The 16,724-nt window shown below is 42.5% G+C and overlaps 1 protein-coding gene across 1 annotated transcript in view; it reads left to right on the top strand.

The window, feature by feature from the left end:
• MAP3K5 (mitogen-activated protein kinase kinase kinase 5) overlaps positions 1–16,724 on the top strand; it is a 119,521-nt gene that overhangs the window by 83,548 nt on the left and 19,249 nt on the right. The window contains exons 13-19 of the mRNA XM_066611226.1: positions 95–190; positions 760–841; positions 3,106–3,239; positions 6,519–6,646; positions 8,377–8,513; positions 10,458–10,563; positions 13,742–13,899. Of these exons, the coding sequence (XP_066467323.1) occupies positions 95–190; positions 760–841; positions 3,106–3,239; positions 6,519–6,646; positions 8,377–8,513; positions 10,458–10,563; positions 13,742–13,899 (841 nt within the window). The remainder of the gene's footprint in view (positions 1–94; positions 191–759; positions 842–3,105; positions 3,240–6,518; positions 6,647–8,376; positions 8,514–10,457; positions 10,564–13,741; positions 13,900–16,724) is intronic.

Below are 16,724 nucleotides of genomic sequence, written 5' to 3'. Positions count from 1 at the left end.
TGTTTTGATTCTGTTGTCTTGTTGAAATAAGAAGACTGCCTGAAGCATAAAGCCATAAAATCAGTAACCCATGCTAGCTTTTCTTTTCTTTCAGCATTTCAAAATTTGAAGAACGATGCTGTTTCCTTTATGTACTACACAACTCAGATGACTTCCAAATCTATTTCTGTACAGAACACCACTGCAGAAAGTATGTTGGCCAATATCTTGAACAATGTCATGTGATTAGAATATAGATCTCTGTATTATCTATTATGAACCAAAGCAGAGGCTTTGGTACTTGGTGCAATCAGTGTAGGATGAGATCCGCTGTAGGTATCTGACATCTTCAGAATGATTTGTAATGATTTCTGAGGAAGTATGCATGCAAAACATTTTTGGATGAACAAAATTTATTTTAGAAATGCCCCAAGTTAAACTGAAACATGAGAAGAACAGAATATGAAAAATGAATCCATGGAAAATTATACTATCATCATTTAGAATATTTATATGCCACTTTAATGAAATGGATGGGGTGAATTCATAATGTTATCTATGATATAATTGAAAGCAGTGGGATGTATCTGGGATATCTCTTTGAGGTATATTTTAAATACAGTGTCGGTACAAGAGAACTTTTACTTGGGAGGGAGGAGAAAGTTGAAGAAAAAATGCAGTGAACACTATAAAAGAGTAATACATTAGAAAAGGAGATGCTAGCCACAAGTTTTATTGTGTCATAACATTATTGTTTTGTTGTATATTGATTTTTGACAGATTTTTTGAAATGGTTAATAGTATTACTGAAGAGATAGGAAAAAACACAGAAGAAGGTGAATGTGATGGAGATTCCTTGGAGGTAAGAGAAATCTTGCATCCCTGCCACTTCTCAGCCTTCTGAGTTCTCTGGAGTAGAATTTTAATTCAAAGAGACTTTACAATTTAACTCTCAGATATTATGCTGAGCAAGGCCAAGAGCAATACATTTTATCAAAATTACTTGTGCTTCAAAATGGAATATATGTGCTTCAAAATGGAATATATTAAATGGCTCTATTAGTCCAAGCTGCTTTGACAGAACTGTAGGACTTTATGTTCTACAGTGGGAAAACAACCATAAGCGTCGCCACCTCTTCCTTTGTCTTAGAAGTTCTGGATGCAAATTAGCATCTAGTGAGGTTCCTCCACATTGACTCTGCTTAATATCTCCTATATTCCATTTTAGAACTGCTCCAAATCTTTAGACTTTGGAGGGTGCTACCTTTAAGGAGTAAGCACTGTGCTCTGGCCTCTCCTCACTTCTTTAGTCCCTTTGGATTCTGGGTTTTGTTTGTTTGTTTGCTAGTTTAGTTAGCCCTGATAAAGATATTACTAGATTGTGACTCTTTGATTTTTTTCTAATGGATCAACATGATTTTTTCATTACTTCCCCCCACCCTCACTGATGATATTGTTTCTCCATTCTAAATTAACTAGCTTTTGATACATATATATTCCATCCTAGAGGCATACCAGCTCTCCTGATGCTGCCCTCCCCATTTTACACATTATACTGTCCTACATTGTTCTACCTTCTTGTCCAGTGAGTTCTATGAATTCTGCCTATACTACATCATGTCATTTCCATCCTGAGATCACTGGGCCTGCACTTTACTTCTCTCATTGCAAAAAAAAAAAAAAAGAGCAATGATAGTTAATAGTTCTGTTGCATATAAGATGTGGGGGACTGTTTAAATCACCATCTACCAGGTTGCAAAACTGAGTTACTGCATAAAATCATCCAGAGAACCTTCATTTAGAATCTTCACTTCAAATTAGTTGACCTTTTCTATATAGTTAGTAAAAATTATGTAACTGCCCAGCTCTATTGACCGCTACTGACAGTGCAGGTATACTGCTGGAGCACATATTGCATCCAGTGGTGGAAGTGGGGGATGATCAGAAGGTCTGTTATAAGAAAGAAAAAATATTTTATACTTATTCTGTGTTGACCTCCTGCTAGCTTATGGGTCTCCTTGGACCCATGCCTACTGTACAGCTGGTGTAAGTCCAAGGAGAGAAAGGGGGTTGGTTTGGTTGGAAAAGAGGGGATAGGATCCTGGCACACATTGGCGCTGCCAAGATCCTCCACCTCTTCACCCCCTATCCTGAAAGTTCCCCGACCCTCCTCCTCCCTGCCTATGACACACATCCACTGCCAACTTGTCAGCACTGGCAGAGCCTCTGGAAAGCTGCTGCCATGTGCACTGTGCCTCTTGCCATTTGTGGCAGTGGTCTGGAAGTGTGCAACAGCAGCTTGACTTCTGCGCCTCCTTAAAGGGTCTTGCACTGTTGGAAAAGGGGTTCTGGCAGCACAAGGCCCAGATAAGATTGAGGCCTAAGTATTCTGGAAGTTGTGACTTCCACCCTTGGCAGGTTGGTATGGACACAAAACCCAGTTCACCTCTTCTTGCAACCCTAGCATATCCAGCTAGTATACATGTATATACTGTGGCTGTGAGTCAATTCTGTGCTAGACTTGTTCATGATGACCAGTGTATGGCAATGAGAAAAATCAACCCCAAAGCTGTTTGAATATTAAAATGGAGTTTGGTGGGTGGAGAGCAGGATCAGGTTGCTGCAGAGATATATCTCCGCTATACTATCCAGTACTATACGTCTTGGTAAAATAAAAGCATATTGTGACATCATCACCGTCAGCATTTTCCTACCCAAGTTTGTTGGCCGCCAGTTCTGTGTGGAATCTGTGTGGCCGCCAGAATCTGTGTGGGAGTAGAAATGCAACACGGGATGCATTTCTTTTATGAGGCAATATCAAAGTGATCCATGGAAGAGATGTGAGTTGATGGCAGATCCCCCACAGCATCTAGTTAGACTCTCAGATTGGTGCAGACTTGTTGAACCAGAGTTGGAAAAATGGAGGTTACATTATGCTTGGAAGACTTGGTTCTTCTAAAATACTTTTTGTGGTGAAAATTTCTCTATTCCACTGACAACAGTGATTTCATACTGATAGACAGCCACTTTATCTTATTAGATAGCTTCTTACCACAAGGCATTATCTAAGTGAAATACATGCCAGAATTATGACTCTCTTTCCTTTTTCTGTTCTTTCTGTTGTAGTATGACTATGAATATGATGAAAACAGTGACCGAGTCATTCTGGGAAAAGGTACTTATGGCATAGTTTATGCAGGACGAGATCTGAGCAATCAAGTCAGAATTGCTATTAAAGAAATCCCAGAAAGAGATAGCAGGTATAGTCATGGGAAGTGCTTACAAATACTGCTATGTTTTCAGTTGCGCAATGGGCAGATTTGTTAATTTAATTTTGGTATTTCTGTGAAAGCTACTATCTGCTCTCTGTAGGTCCTCATATTTATTCTCATATATATTCTCAAACTGTTTGGTGGCCTGCTGTAGTGCCCAAGACACCTAGAAAATGGGACTTGATCTTCTCCCTCCCTGGAACTTCAAGTCCCATTTTCTGACACTTGGAAACTTCTTCCCCACAAGGCAGATCTCTTTTGTTCTTCCATTTGGGTTGTCACAGTCAGAATCATAGAATGTTAAAGGCCCTTAGAGGTAATCTATTCAGCCCCTGCTAAGTACATGCAACTTCTACACAATTCAACTCTGACAAGAGAAGAATAGGAACACTGTACCAATCCACAAGGCCTTGTACACATCATAAGAACATAAGAAAAGCCCCACTGGATCAGGCCAAAAGCCTGTCTAGTCCAACTTCCTGTATCTCACAGTGGCCCACCAGATGCGTCAGGGAGCCCACAAGACAACGAGAGATCTGCATCCTGGTGCCCTCCATTGCATCTGGCGTTCTGAGGTAGCCTATTTCTAAAATCAGGAGGTCGCACATACTCATCACGGCTTGTAATCATACCGGAAACTGCTCATGAAGATCTCTGTGTGCTTGCCTGCAGAATAGTTGGATGGTGTTGAGTAAGGGGGGGGGGAGTGTCCAGAAGATAAAATGTGTTTAGCAAAGGTTTTGAGAATGGCACTAAGCATTACATACAAAAGCACACAACAGAGATGGAGTAGCTTTTGTTAAAGAAAAGATGATTTGAGAAGAGTTGATTTAGAATGCATAAATGACAGGGAGTGGTCTTAACTCTTTCCCCACTTATCACTCTTCTGTTTCCTTTCCATAGGATTCTACATGTATGTTTGTCCTTTCCCAGCCTGTATGTGGAACTCTATAAGGAGCAAAACATGCAGGTGAAGATGAGTTTTATTGACATGAAAAGGGTTAAGCACCCTCCTTAAAACACTCACTTTTTATCTAAATTGCCCCCTCCCTCGAAGTAGCTTTTCTTTAACACAAATGACTGAGAATTTGATCACACACATTTGCGTGTAATGTTTACTTCTGCCCCGAGTTCAAAAGGTTTGTCTTAAGCAATGTTGTCATACACACTATTTATGGAACCTGAGGTAAACATTTCCACAGCTAAGAAAATAGTGCAATGAGTAAGAGAAAGGAAAGGAACGTAGACAGGCAATCACCAGAATAGGAAACAAGCATGAAGAATTCCTTCAAAACTGGGTAAAGTGTGACCCTCCAAAAAGAGAGTCTTTGAACAAGTAATATTAGGAAGGATCAGCCCTCCTAATACAATTCTACAACAGGTCAATTCTGTCAGCAGGATTTGTGCCTCCAAGGAAGAAGATAACTGTTTGTTAGTTCCTTGCTTTTAGTACAAGGAGTGAGGTTTGGTTATAGGTTCTCAAAGCTTAAAAAAGATATGGCTCATACATTCTTAAATTTAACAATTTGACTCTCCCAGTTTATTCTATAGTAAAGTATTTCCGAACTTTCGTTAACAATTTGACTCTCCCAGTTTATTCTATAGTAAGGTATTTCCGAACTTTCGTTAATGCAGTTGTTAAATAAATGAAATCTATAATGCTTTGCAGCAGTGATTATGGGATAATGTTTAAAAATTGAAACTATTTTGAGAAGAAATGCTATGTCGTTAAGTGTGTACATCAGCTTAATTAATTGAGGATAGATCCAAGCCATGGTAGCTGCAAATACTTAAAAGAATCATTTTGCAGGAGTCTGCAGCAAACAAACTGTACACATATACAAGAAATTTACAGCCCAGTTCTATCCCAGGCGGCTCCATTGGGTGCAGCGGCACCAAAATGGCTACCACTGCATCCAGTGACACTACTGGGGTTGCTGGAGGCCTCCTCCATTCCTCACCAGCTATTTTGCCGATCTGGCCCGGAGGAGTTCTGTGTCAGGCTTTTCAATCTGACATAGACCATAGGATCCGGTGGAACAGGGCTCTGACTGTCCCACCCCCACCCCACCTCAGTTCCTATTGTGTTCCCGGTTTGGTGAGTTTGGTGCCAACTGGTGCTGGGCCAGCGCTGACTCCTCTCATGGTGTTATGGACATGCCTTTTGGCATGTTTGTGAAACTCAGCACTGGCGTTGGAGCTCAGCACTGGTGCTGTGGTATGTTAGGATTGGGCCCTTAAGCTCCAAAAGTAAGGGTATACATGAAAAAAAACTTTGTCTCTCATTGCAAAATCAAAATAAAGGTTTATCTCTTTCCCTGCTAATGCAACTCACCCCAACGTGGGCTGCTCTGACCATTCAGTGTGGGATATTCATCTGCATAATCTGCACTCCATCCCATACTGGCCTCTGTAGGTAGCCTGGCATGGCAGAACAGACCAAACAGGTAACCCTGTTACCTGTTAATGGGATGTGTCTTGGTGGGTCATAAAGATGTCAGATGAGTTCCAGGATCAGCAAATAATATAGAGCATCCTAGTGGTTAATCCTGGTTAACCACTGGTTAATCCATGAAACACAATATGGCAAAAGATACACATGCATGGGACTGTGAAAATTCAACTCCTTTTACCTGAAATTAGAGAGCTGACTTTGTCGATATATTGGTGACTGAGTTGAGCAAAAAATTTAAAAACCACACATCAAACCAGGTATTCTACTCACCTCAGTACTGACAGAGAGATATCACATAAGAGGGTTACTGAATCAGTAAGGTGGGCTTTTTGCTAACATCTGCTGCCCGAATACTAGAATAGACCAGTAGCTCAGCTGTGCCAGGAAACACACAGAAGTTCAATTAGACATTCAGCCAGTTAGTATGTGTGAGTAGACTATAAATTGAACATCTCTCAGTTAAAAATGTTATTGTACTTATGGCAAACATCCTTGGTTGACATTTCCTATAAGCCTTCCACTTTAAAAGCTTTTCATTTATGTTGGATTATCCAACCAAAGAGATAAGCTTGAGTTTTATTTTTATGTGCTGGTGGAATAGTTGATTTATTTATGCTTTCTGCCTGACTGTTTGTTCTGTGTTATCGTTGAGTTAGAAACCTATTTCCTTTTCACAACGTTGCCTGAGCAATTTCCTGTACCATTTTATTTTAAAGTATATGTTCTCAGATTGCTGTCAGAAGGGGCATTTCTCATTTGCATTGCAGAATTTCAGAGTACTGAAACGCGCTGAACTGTCTCCTTTCTTTCAGGTATTCCCAGCCTTTACATGAAGAAATAGCTCTGCATAAACACCTCAAACACAAAAACATTGTCCAGTACCTTGGTTCTCTTAGTGAAGATGGATTCATTAAGATATTCATGGAGCAGGTGCCAGGAGGTAAGATGTTTTAAGTTAAAAAAACAAAAAACCAGTGGGTTGTATCCTAACTCAAACTTGTGCAAGAGCATTCACACAACAGATCTTCTCTGCTGCCTCCTTCCTACTGCAGCAACCTAAGATTCCTGAGAGGTGGAGGGCCACTTGGAAATGATGTAGGTTATGCTGCAGGAGACTGCAATATAAGGAAGGAACTCGCAGCAATGGAGCATTCCTTCCACAAGTATGACCTTGTCATTTGAGTGACCTTGACTGTGTATGCTTCTCTTGACCTTGACTTGACCTGATCACACACCTAACTTTAGTCCCTGTGATCTTAGGCCCAATCCTATCCAATGTTCCGGTGCTGGTGCAACCATGCCAACAGGGTGCATGCTGCATCCTGTGGGGGAGGGGCATTCACAGATGCCTTCTCAAGGTTTACCTCGGGCTGCATTGCAGCTGCAACAGCACTGAAAAGTTGGATAGGATTGGGCCCTTAGTTTGCTGCTCTTTACCTTGATTTCAGCTTGACCTAGACTGTCTCTGGACAACTGTCATTTGACTCTTCCAACTGACTGCTAGCAAACCTGACTCCAGTTGGCCTGATCAGGGATGCAATCCTTGCTTGCTTATGAATTGCACAAGGAACATGGGAAGAGCTAATTATTACCTCCCTCTTCCAAGCTGAGTGCTGCCTCCATTGCCACTTCTTCTATTGACCAATGAAGGGAAAGTGGTGGCAGCAGCAGAAATGGCAGTGCTTAACTCGGAGGAAGGAGATAAGCCATCACCACCCACTTCACTTACATTTCCTCCTCCAGCTACTAGAGGCAGTGATGGAGACAGCAGTGCTGGACTTGGAGTAGGGAGATAAGCTGCTCCAGCCCTTTGAATTTTACTTACTTTCCTCTGCCAAGTCTAGCACTGTTGTCACTGCTGCTTCCTCTGATGGTGGCAGAAGGAATGCTGGGCTCCCAGCATGCCTTCCTTATGCCACTGTAGATAGTGGTAGTAGTGGCAGCACTTGACTTGGGAGAAGTTAAGCCCTCCACGTCCTCATGCATGTGAAAGAATGGAGCCAGACTCTAGGCAGGTGGAAGGGTGGGAGAAGCAGCATGCAGGGCACATGGCACTCCTTCCAGCTTGCCACCTTTTATTCACTGCCTGAGGTGAATTTTTTATTTATTATTATTTTTCCCCCCACATTTTTATACCGCCCTTCCTCCGAAGAGCTCAGGGTGGTTTTACACAGCTGCTCCTCCCCTCTTTCTTGTCCTCACAACAACCCTGTGAGGTAGCTGAGAGAAAGTGACTGGCCCAAGGTCACCCAGGAAGCTTGTGGCTGAGGGGGGATTTGAACCTGGATCATCCAGGTCTAAGTCCACCTCCCAAACCACTACACCACCCTGGCTCCCTGGTGAATTTTCAAGTCACCTCATGTGTATGCTGACCTTGACCTTGATAGAATGGGAAGGGAACCATGTTTCAAGTTTGTTCTGAAGCCAGAGAAATTGGGCATAGGGACAATAGAATACTTGGTTAACAGGTAAACTAATTAATGAATTGGTTTGTGATTTAACAAACTCCATTCATTTGACATTAGCGGCATCACTATAAACATTGTTCCCATTCTTATTTAGTAGATATGTATATGATTTGTTAGGTAAAAGTACTGTTTTTCTGTAAAGCTGTTGCTTTTCTGTTTTGAAAGTTGTTTTCAAAAGTGAATTTTTTTTTTCATATTACAGGCAGTCTTTCTGCTCTTCTGAGATCGAAATGGGGACCACTGAAAGATAATGAACAGACCATTGGTTTTTATACCAAGCAGATTCTTGAAGGATTAAAATACCTCCATGACAATCAAATAGTGCATCGAGACATAAAGGTGGGAAGCTCTCTATGAATTCTAAATATGTACAGTATTTCTGTGCTAAAAGCATTAGGCTTGCATAATCAGTAGTGAACGCATCTTCACTACTCCCTGTTAAAAGCAGAATGAAAAAGTTAGTTTCCATCTGATGCTATTAACCATCATAAACCTGCAAGGAATACTATAGTTTCCTAATTGGAATTGAAGAACCCTCAGCTCTGTTTCTTGAAAGCCAAGCTGCTTGTGATGTTAAATAAGTCACTATATAGTCTAGTCTAGTGATCCACCATGTTACATCATCGTGTGATGGCTAAAACATTGTGCACTATGGAGCAGCCAGTGGAAATAGCCAGCGGCTCTGTGCATGTGTCAGAATGGGAGGGTGAATGTGTCATGGTGGGGAATGGGCCAAACTGAGGTTGGAGTGAGAGGGGAATCTCAGTGGCAGTCATACATGCCAGATCCTATTCCCCTTTCCTGGCCTGGATCCTCCTCCTTCCTTTCCATGGACTTATGCCAGCAAAATAGCTGGCATATGTCTGAGGTGACCCATTGGTGAATAGGTGGCCTGCTGGGAGGTAAGTATAAAATATTTTACTTAACCTCTCATTGGTCATCTGCTTCTCCCCACCAGTGCATGCTCTGTCAGTGCAGTAGCATGGCAGAAGATGGTGGGGAATAGAACTGAGCTGTTATTTATTCCTTGTGGCCGCATAGTGAAGCCCCCACCACCTACCCAATCCAATCCTTACAATGTCAGTCAACCCCTTGGAAGGTGGCAGAGGAAGATTGACCCTTTAATTCTTTACACCTGCACAATTTTCCTGCTGAAAATTTCCTTTCCCCACCCAAACCTACTTTTTAATGCCCAAAGTATAATGGTCACAAATGATACTGGGGGGGTTACGTTGCCACAAAGTGGGGCAGTTTTAGCAAAATATTCCCTGTCTCTGCACTACAGTTGCAGTCTTAACTTCAGCTGTGTATGGCTGCTAGGCATAAATAAGCCCACTGTTACATGGTGATTCATTGAACATCACATGTAGTTTGGCCTGAGTCTCAGGCTTATGAAGACTTGTTGAAATCCAGTGAGACAGACTGTAGAACGTCATGGTCTTGATCCATATCTCTTTTCATCTGTACACTAACTGAAGCTGCAATCCTTTGCATACTTACCTGGGCTAAGCCCAGTGACTGCTGTGGGATTTACTTCTGTGTAACTTGCATAGATTTGAGCTGTAAGTAACTTTTCATTAGGGCATTGTCTCTTCAATTTATGTCTTCCTAAAATGGATGCTCCAAATTGGTGGGATTTGCATCTAACTAAAAAGGTATGCAAGGGATGGGCTGCTGTTAAAAATGACTTTTGAGTGAAGAATATGTGGGTTTATTAACCTGGTTTCATTTCTGCCTTGTTCTATACAAAATTCTTGGGGGGGGGGAAGAGGGGGGATTGGATGTCTAAAAACATTATTTAGGGCACAATACTAACCAGGTCTACTCAGAAGTAAGTCCTATTTTGTTTAATGGGGCTTAGGAAAGTGTGGTTAGGACTGCAGCCTTGTATTATATTTTATTGGAAGGTTTTCTACAAACCAATTATACTTCCTATAAAAAGCACAAGATATTTTAGTCATAATGTTAAAAGATAATTTCTCTCTCTCTCTCTCTCTCTTACACGCACACACACGCGCACACACACACACACTTGCATGTGAGAAAGAGAGTGAACGCTAGAAGTCTACCACTATGCAAAAAGATGTTGAAGTATATTGATTTTATTGTATTCTTTCTATAATGTGAAAACATCTGGTACTAATAAATTTTCATCAAAACATAATGAAAAGGAAACAGCACCCTCATAATTCTTTAATAATGATTATGAGGCATTAAGATGCAAAGTGTTTAGCAATATCAGTCATTAGAGGAAATAACAATCCCAAATGTTCTCTCCTCCAGGGTGACAATGTGCTTATCAACACATACAGTGGAGTGTTAAAGATTTCAGATTTTGGAACATCAAAGAGGCTTGCAGGAATAAACCCGTGTACTGAAACATTTACTGGTATGCATTTAAAGGATATTGTAGGGACTTTTCTTTTCATAAGAACTCTCTAGACTATCCATTCAGTATTGCAGTTCGGAATTCCCAGCAGCCTTTTGTTGGCACGTGGAGCTGGAACAGAAATCAGTTCAATTTATTTGCTTTAATTGGTTGATTTTATTTAGAGAATGTATATCCTGCTCTTTAAGCAATAGGCAGAGCAGTAAACATAAAATTCTAAAATAACAAAAGAACAAGGAGCTCAGTCCTATACATGTTTACTTGGAAGTAAGTCCCACAGTGTTCTGTGATGTTAACCCTCAGGTAAGTGTGCATGGGACACAGCCTGAAGCTGCAATCCTATTCACACTAACCTGGGAGTAAGCCCCCCCCCCCCGTCGACTATAATGGAACTTATATCTGAGTAGACATACATAGGATTGGGCTGAGAATCGCATAACAGTTTAAAACGGAGCAGCAAATCAAATTAAAGCAAAGCATAAAAGTCCAGAGTCTACCTTGGCCGAATAGGAAGATCTTCATGTGATATGGAAAAGGTGTCTGGGTCAGCACAGGGCACGTTGCTCTGGGGAGAGTGTTCCAGAGTTGGGATGCCACAGTTGAAAGGACCCAGTTATGAATTCCCATCTGCCTCATTTTCAGAGATAGTGGGTTCTATAGAAAGGCCTCTGAGGAAGATCTAAAGAGCCAAGAAGGCTCCTGTGCATCCCTAACTGCTGCCAAGTTAGTGATGGCTCTGGCTTTTAAAGGGGCCTGGGGCAAAAGCCTTGTGAGGGCTTCTAGTGGTATGTTTCCCCCACATTTTGGAAAGTAGGCGCACACACAGCAACCGTCCCTGTAATTCCCAGAAGCTGAGCACTAGATAGCCACAAACTCTCTTTTGGGTCATTATCTGCAGCAGCTATGGAGAATTCTCTCCTCCTGCTGCCTGCTTTCCACTGACTCCTTGTAAGCTTTTCTTTTGGGCCCTGGACCCTAGCTGATTTATGATCAATGGTGGGGAGGGACAGTGATGATCACAGACCATCCTTTTACTTGCTCCTGTGCCATTTTACAATTCCTAGGTGCCCCACCAAGCATAGTGGGGAAAGAAGAGTGTCTACTGCTGCACCCCACAATCACCCTCTAAATGTCTTCATTGGCCCTAGCTTACCAGATGGGATGTAGTGGACTTTAGTTGTCTTGAGTTGACCGTGTATGGTTGTGGCCCTTTTATGGGCATAAGACCCTGATATGTGCCCCACCTGTGCAGCAACCCCTGTCCCAAGCTATTTAGGGATTTAAAGGTTAAAACAATCTTCTTGAACTGAGCCTGGAAACAGAGAAAGTTGTTATCTTTTGGAGTTCTGTTGTATACACTCTCTGCAAACAATGTCACTGCACAAAGTGAACTAGGAATTCTGATGTGTGCTGAGATCCTAGGTGTACCAATTTCAGAAGTTCCACTGAGCACATTGGGAGATTTGTGCCAGAGTGTAATTTTATTCATTAGCAAAGTTGTGGACATCAGATAAACATAGTCTGCTGGAGTGATATACATAGCAATTTACCATTATCAGTAACATTCCTGATGTTACATCAGTAACATTCCTGATGATCCAGGCAGGAGGTCTGGTCTAGAGGGTTGAGCCTCCATTTGCCTGAAAATAACATCCGAAGGTCGCCAGTTCGAGGCCACTGGCACCGTGCGACCTTGAAGCAGCTGACAAGCTGAGCCGAGCTATTCCATCTGCTCTGAGCATGGGAGGATGGAGGCCAGAATGTGCGACCAGATCAAGAAAGAAACATCTGAATGTTGTGGTTTCTTGAAAGATAGAAACCTTCTTTCAAATTGTAAAAATCCCTACGGGGATTTAATTTGCCTGCCTATGTAAACCGCCTTGAATAAAATCTAAGGAGAAATCTGAGGACCAAGAAAGGCGGTATAGAAATACCTGTATTATTATTATTATTTATTATTCCTAATTTCCAAATCAATGAAAATTAAAACTGCTAAAGCAGAAACTGAACTTCCTTATTCCTGATCTAGCTAGAGAACATACATATTCACGTTCCTAGCTGGTTGGGGAATCATGTGTGCACTGTTCCTATATGCACGCCATCAGATGGAACTGCATATGCACATAGCATCAGAAAGATATTCTAACAGCCCAATCCTATACATCTCTATTAGAAGCAAGTCCCATTGAGTTCAGTGAGATTTACTCCCAGGTAAGTTCATGTACTTTTGATCAGCAGTTTACAGACAGGTGGTAGAATATGTCTGTGTGGATTTAGTCCCACCCACACTCACCCTTTCCTACCAAAAAACTAATAACCGTTCTGCAGGGCCTTAAGACATTTTTGTTTAGGTTGGCTTTTGATGGCTGAAGTGACTGACTGGCCATCAGTAGTTTTAAATCAGTGGTTCCCAAAATCATGGGTCTCAACCCGCTATTGGGACCCTATTTGGGACCATTCCTCCTTAAGGAGAGTGGCTTAGGAATGGGTCTCCGACAGTGCTGCTTGGTCATCTCCACGTACCTGGGGGCATCCTTCAGCCTCTCAGGGGAGTCCTGGAGGCTTGCATCTGCTTCCATCACCCTCTGTACTTCTCCATTGAGCTCTGGTCTGCTAATGGAGCTCACTTAGCACAAACCAGATGTGAGCTCCAATAGCAGATCAGAGCTCAATGGAGGGTCATGGAGGTGGCTGCAAACCTCCAGGATCACCCCCCCCCAGGAGGCTGCAGGATGCCCCCAGGTATACAGAGATGTCTTAGGTTCCACACAACACCATGATCACTGTGGTGCTGTCTGGGCAACCCCCCTACTCCCACCTGCCCCTGCAAAAACTTAGAGTAGTTCCAAAGTATGAGTAGGACTTTGGGAACCACTGTTTTAAATGATTTTATTGAAGCAATCCACTAGACTTTTCGGTTTTTATTTTTTAAAGTTTTGTGTTTACTGATTAGTATGTTACTATTTTCAAAGTTCTAAGCCTCCTTGAGTGCCCCCACTCAGAGAAAGGCAGGATAAAAATTCAATAAATAAATAAATGCTTTGAAAATTCTGAACTGCTATATAAATCAGTATCACTAAAATGTTCTTATGAAGTCTAGGAAACTTCATTTGTTCTGTCATTTTTTTGCTACCAAGAAAAGAAATTCCTAAGTAAAATCTGCTTCTGTCTTTAACAGGTACTCTGCAGTATATGGCCCCAGAAATAATTGATAAAGGACCAAGGGGCTATGGGAAAGCTGCAGATATCTGGTCGTTAGGCTGCACTATTATTGAAATGGCCACTGGGAAGCCTCCATTTTATGAATTAGGCGAGCCTCAAGCAGCCATGTTTAAGGTTAGGTTTTTGTCATTGTTTTCTTTTACAAATGGAATGTCTCAAGAAAATGTACACACACTTTATAGTGTCAGGTTCATTATTCTATAATTCACACATATACAATAATTCAATGATTCTCAAACTGGTGGGTCGCGACCCACCAGTTCGTGTAAAGGTCCCCTGGTCTCTTTAAAGAGCGGGGGTAAGGAGCGAGGGCAGGATCACATTGCTAAGGGGGGCTCCGGGTGCTTTAACTTACTCACTGTGGGCTGCAAGAGGTGCAGGGAATCCTGCGCAGTTCCCTGCAGGGCTCTCCAAAGCTTAGAATCTTCAAACGACATAATCGCAAAGCACTTCCGGTTTCCAGGAGATGCTTTGCGATCACGTCATTTGAAGATTCTAAGCCTTGGGGAGCCCTGCAGGGGGCTGCACAGAGTCCCCCAAATTCCTGGAACCTGCAGCAGCCTGCAGTGAGTGAAAGTAAGTGCAAACTCCCCTTTCACCTCCCCCCTTAACGATTCGATCCTGGAGATTGTGTTGCTGCCCTCGCCCCTCCTGAGCAAAGACTTACTTAGAGAGTAAAGCTACCTAAAAGTTTGAGAACCACTGCAATAATTCATACATATTCTGTATCTGGGGTACATAGATACAGGGAGTGGGGATACAGGTGTGGGGAGCCCCACAGGGCACTCTGCAGGGCTCTTGCAGCATGTGAAAAGTGAAAGTCGGAATTACAACCCATTTCCAGTTTCGTCGCGATCACAACTTTCACTTTTTACAAGTCACGGGGAGCCCTGCAGAGCACTCCGTAGGGCTCCCCACATTTCCCAGACTCTGGAAACACATAGGTTAAGTTCAAAAATAGCCCCTTTCCCCCACAGCAGTGTGATCCTGGGGGTCGCATCACTACCTTCCCCCCTCCCCTGCAAAGATTTTTCTTGGGAGATTTATTCCTGAGAAGTTTGAGTACCAGTGAATTAGACCAAGTGCTTGAAGTATAGATTCCGCATTGGGATCTGTACATTGCTGGCATCATTAACTAAGGGAACTGCAGATATCTACCAACAGGTGTACTAGGATGGTTCCACACATCTCTTCAATTGCTTCCCTTAGATCAGTGGTTCCCAAACTGAACTGTAGTTGGGAGCCATGGAAACCAGCCAGGAGGGCCATGGAATTATTGCAAAAAACCTACTGCTGTATACAATGTATAGGACTGTAGCCCTAATGGGGAACTACGACCATGGCCCAGTAGATGAAGGGAGCTGCCAGTCAAGAAAATTTGGGAACCACTGCCTTAGATGTTCAGGTGTTGTAGGTTTTTATACAATTTACTTAGGAATTGGAAATTGTTAAAAATGTGTATGCATTTTTTTTTGGCTGACACCCTGTATAAAAGGTGTCTGTATATACCCTGCTTCTGTGACACCCTGTGTGCTGGAGAAGAAATGACATGATACACAGGTTAGTGGAAAATGTATTTAGTTCTGATGATTCAAATACTTCAAAGAAGAAAATAAAATGCTATTCAAATTTCTTTTTGAACTTTGCCTTGTCCTTTTCTGTAAGGGCCTATCAGAGAATGAAAAAAGTTTCTAATGGTAACTATTTAATGGATTCCACTGTCATAAGAACATAAGAACAGCCCCACTGGATCAGGCCATAGGCCCATCTAGTCCAGCTTCCTGTATCTCACAGCAGCCCACCAAATGCCCCAAGGAGCACACGTGATAACAAGAGACCTGCATCCTGGTGCCCTCCCTTGCATCTCAGATAGCCCATTTCTAAAATCAGGAGGTTGCACATACACATGGCTTGTAACCCGTAATGGATTTTGCCTCCAGAAACTTGTCCAATCCCCTTTTAAAGGCATCCAGGCCAGATGCTGTCACCACATCCTGTGGCAAGGAGTTCCACAGACCAACCACACCGAGTAATGAAATATTTTTTTGTCTGTCCTAACTCTCCCAACACTCAATTTTCGTGGATGTTCCCTGGTTCTGGTGTTATGTGAGAGTGTAAAGAGCTTCTCTCTATTGACTTTATTCTTCCCATGCATAATTTTGTATGTCTCAATCATGTCCCCCCTCAGGCGTCTCTTTTCTAGGCTGACAATGCCCAAACGCCTTAGCCTTTCCTCATAAGGAAGGTGCCCCAGCCCCGTAATCATCTTAGTCGCTCTGTTTTGCACCTTTTCCATTTCCACTATGTCTTTTTTGAGATGCGGCGAGCAGAACTGGACACAATACTCCAGGTGTGGCCTTACCATAGATTTGTACAACGGCATTATAATACTAGCCGTTTTGTTCTCAATACCCTTCCTAATGATCCAAAGCATAGAATTGGCCTTCTTCACTGCCGCCGCACATTGGGTCGACATTTTCATCTACTTGTCCACCACCACCCCAAGATCTCTCTCCTGATCTGTCACAGACAGCTCAGAACCCATCAGCCTATATGTGAAGTTTTGATTTTTTGCCCCAATGTGCATGACTTTACACTTACTGACATTGAAGCACATCTGCCATTTTGCTGCCCATTCTGCCAGTCTGGAGATCCTTCTGGAGCTCCTCACAATCACTTCTGGTCTTCACCACTCAGAAAAGTTTGGTGTCGTCCGCAAACTTAGCCACCTCACTGCTCAACCCTGTATCCAGGTCATTTATGAAGAGGTTGAAGAGCACCGGTCCCAGGACAGATCCTTGGGGCACACCGCTTTTCACCTCTCTCCATTGTGAAAATTGCCCATTGACACCCACTCTCTGCTTCCTGGCCTCCAACAAGTTCTCAATCCATGAGAGGACCTGTCCTCTAATTCCCTGACTGTGGAGTTTTTTCAGTAG

Source organism: Tiliqua scincoides, chromosome 1 (genome assembly GCF_035046505.1).
Source record: "Tiliqua scincoides isolate rTilSci1 chromosome 1, rTilSci1.hap2, whole genome shotgun sequence".
NCBI lineage: Eukaryota > Metazoa > Chordata > Lepidosauria > Squamata > Scincidae > Tiliqua > Tiliqua scincoides.
The sequence above is the reverse complement of the archived record's forward strand: the minus strand, read 5'-3'. Positions and strand labels throughout refer to the sequence as shown.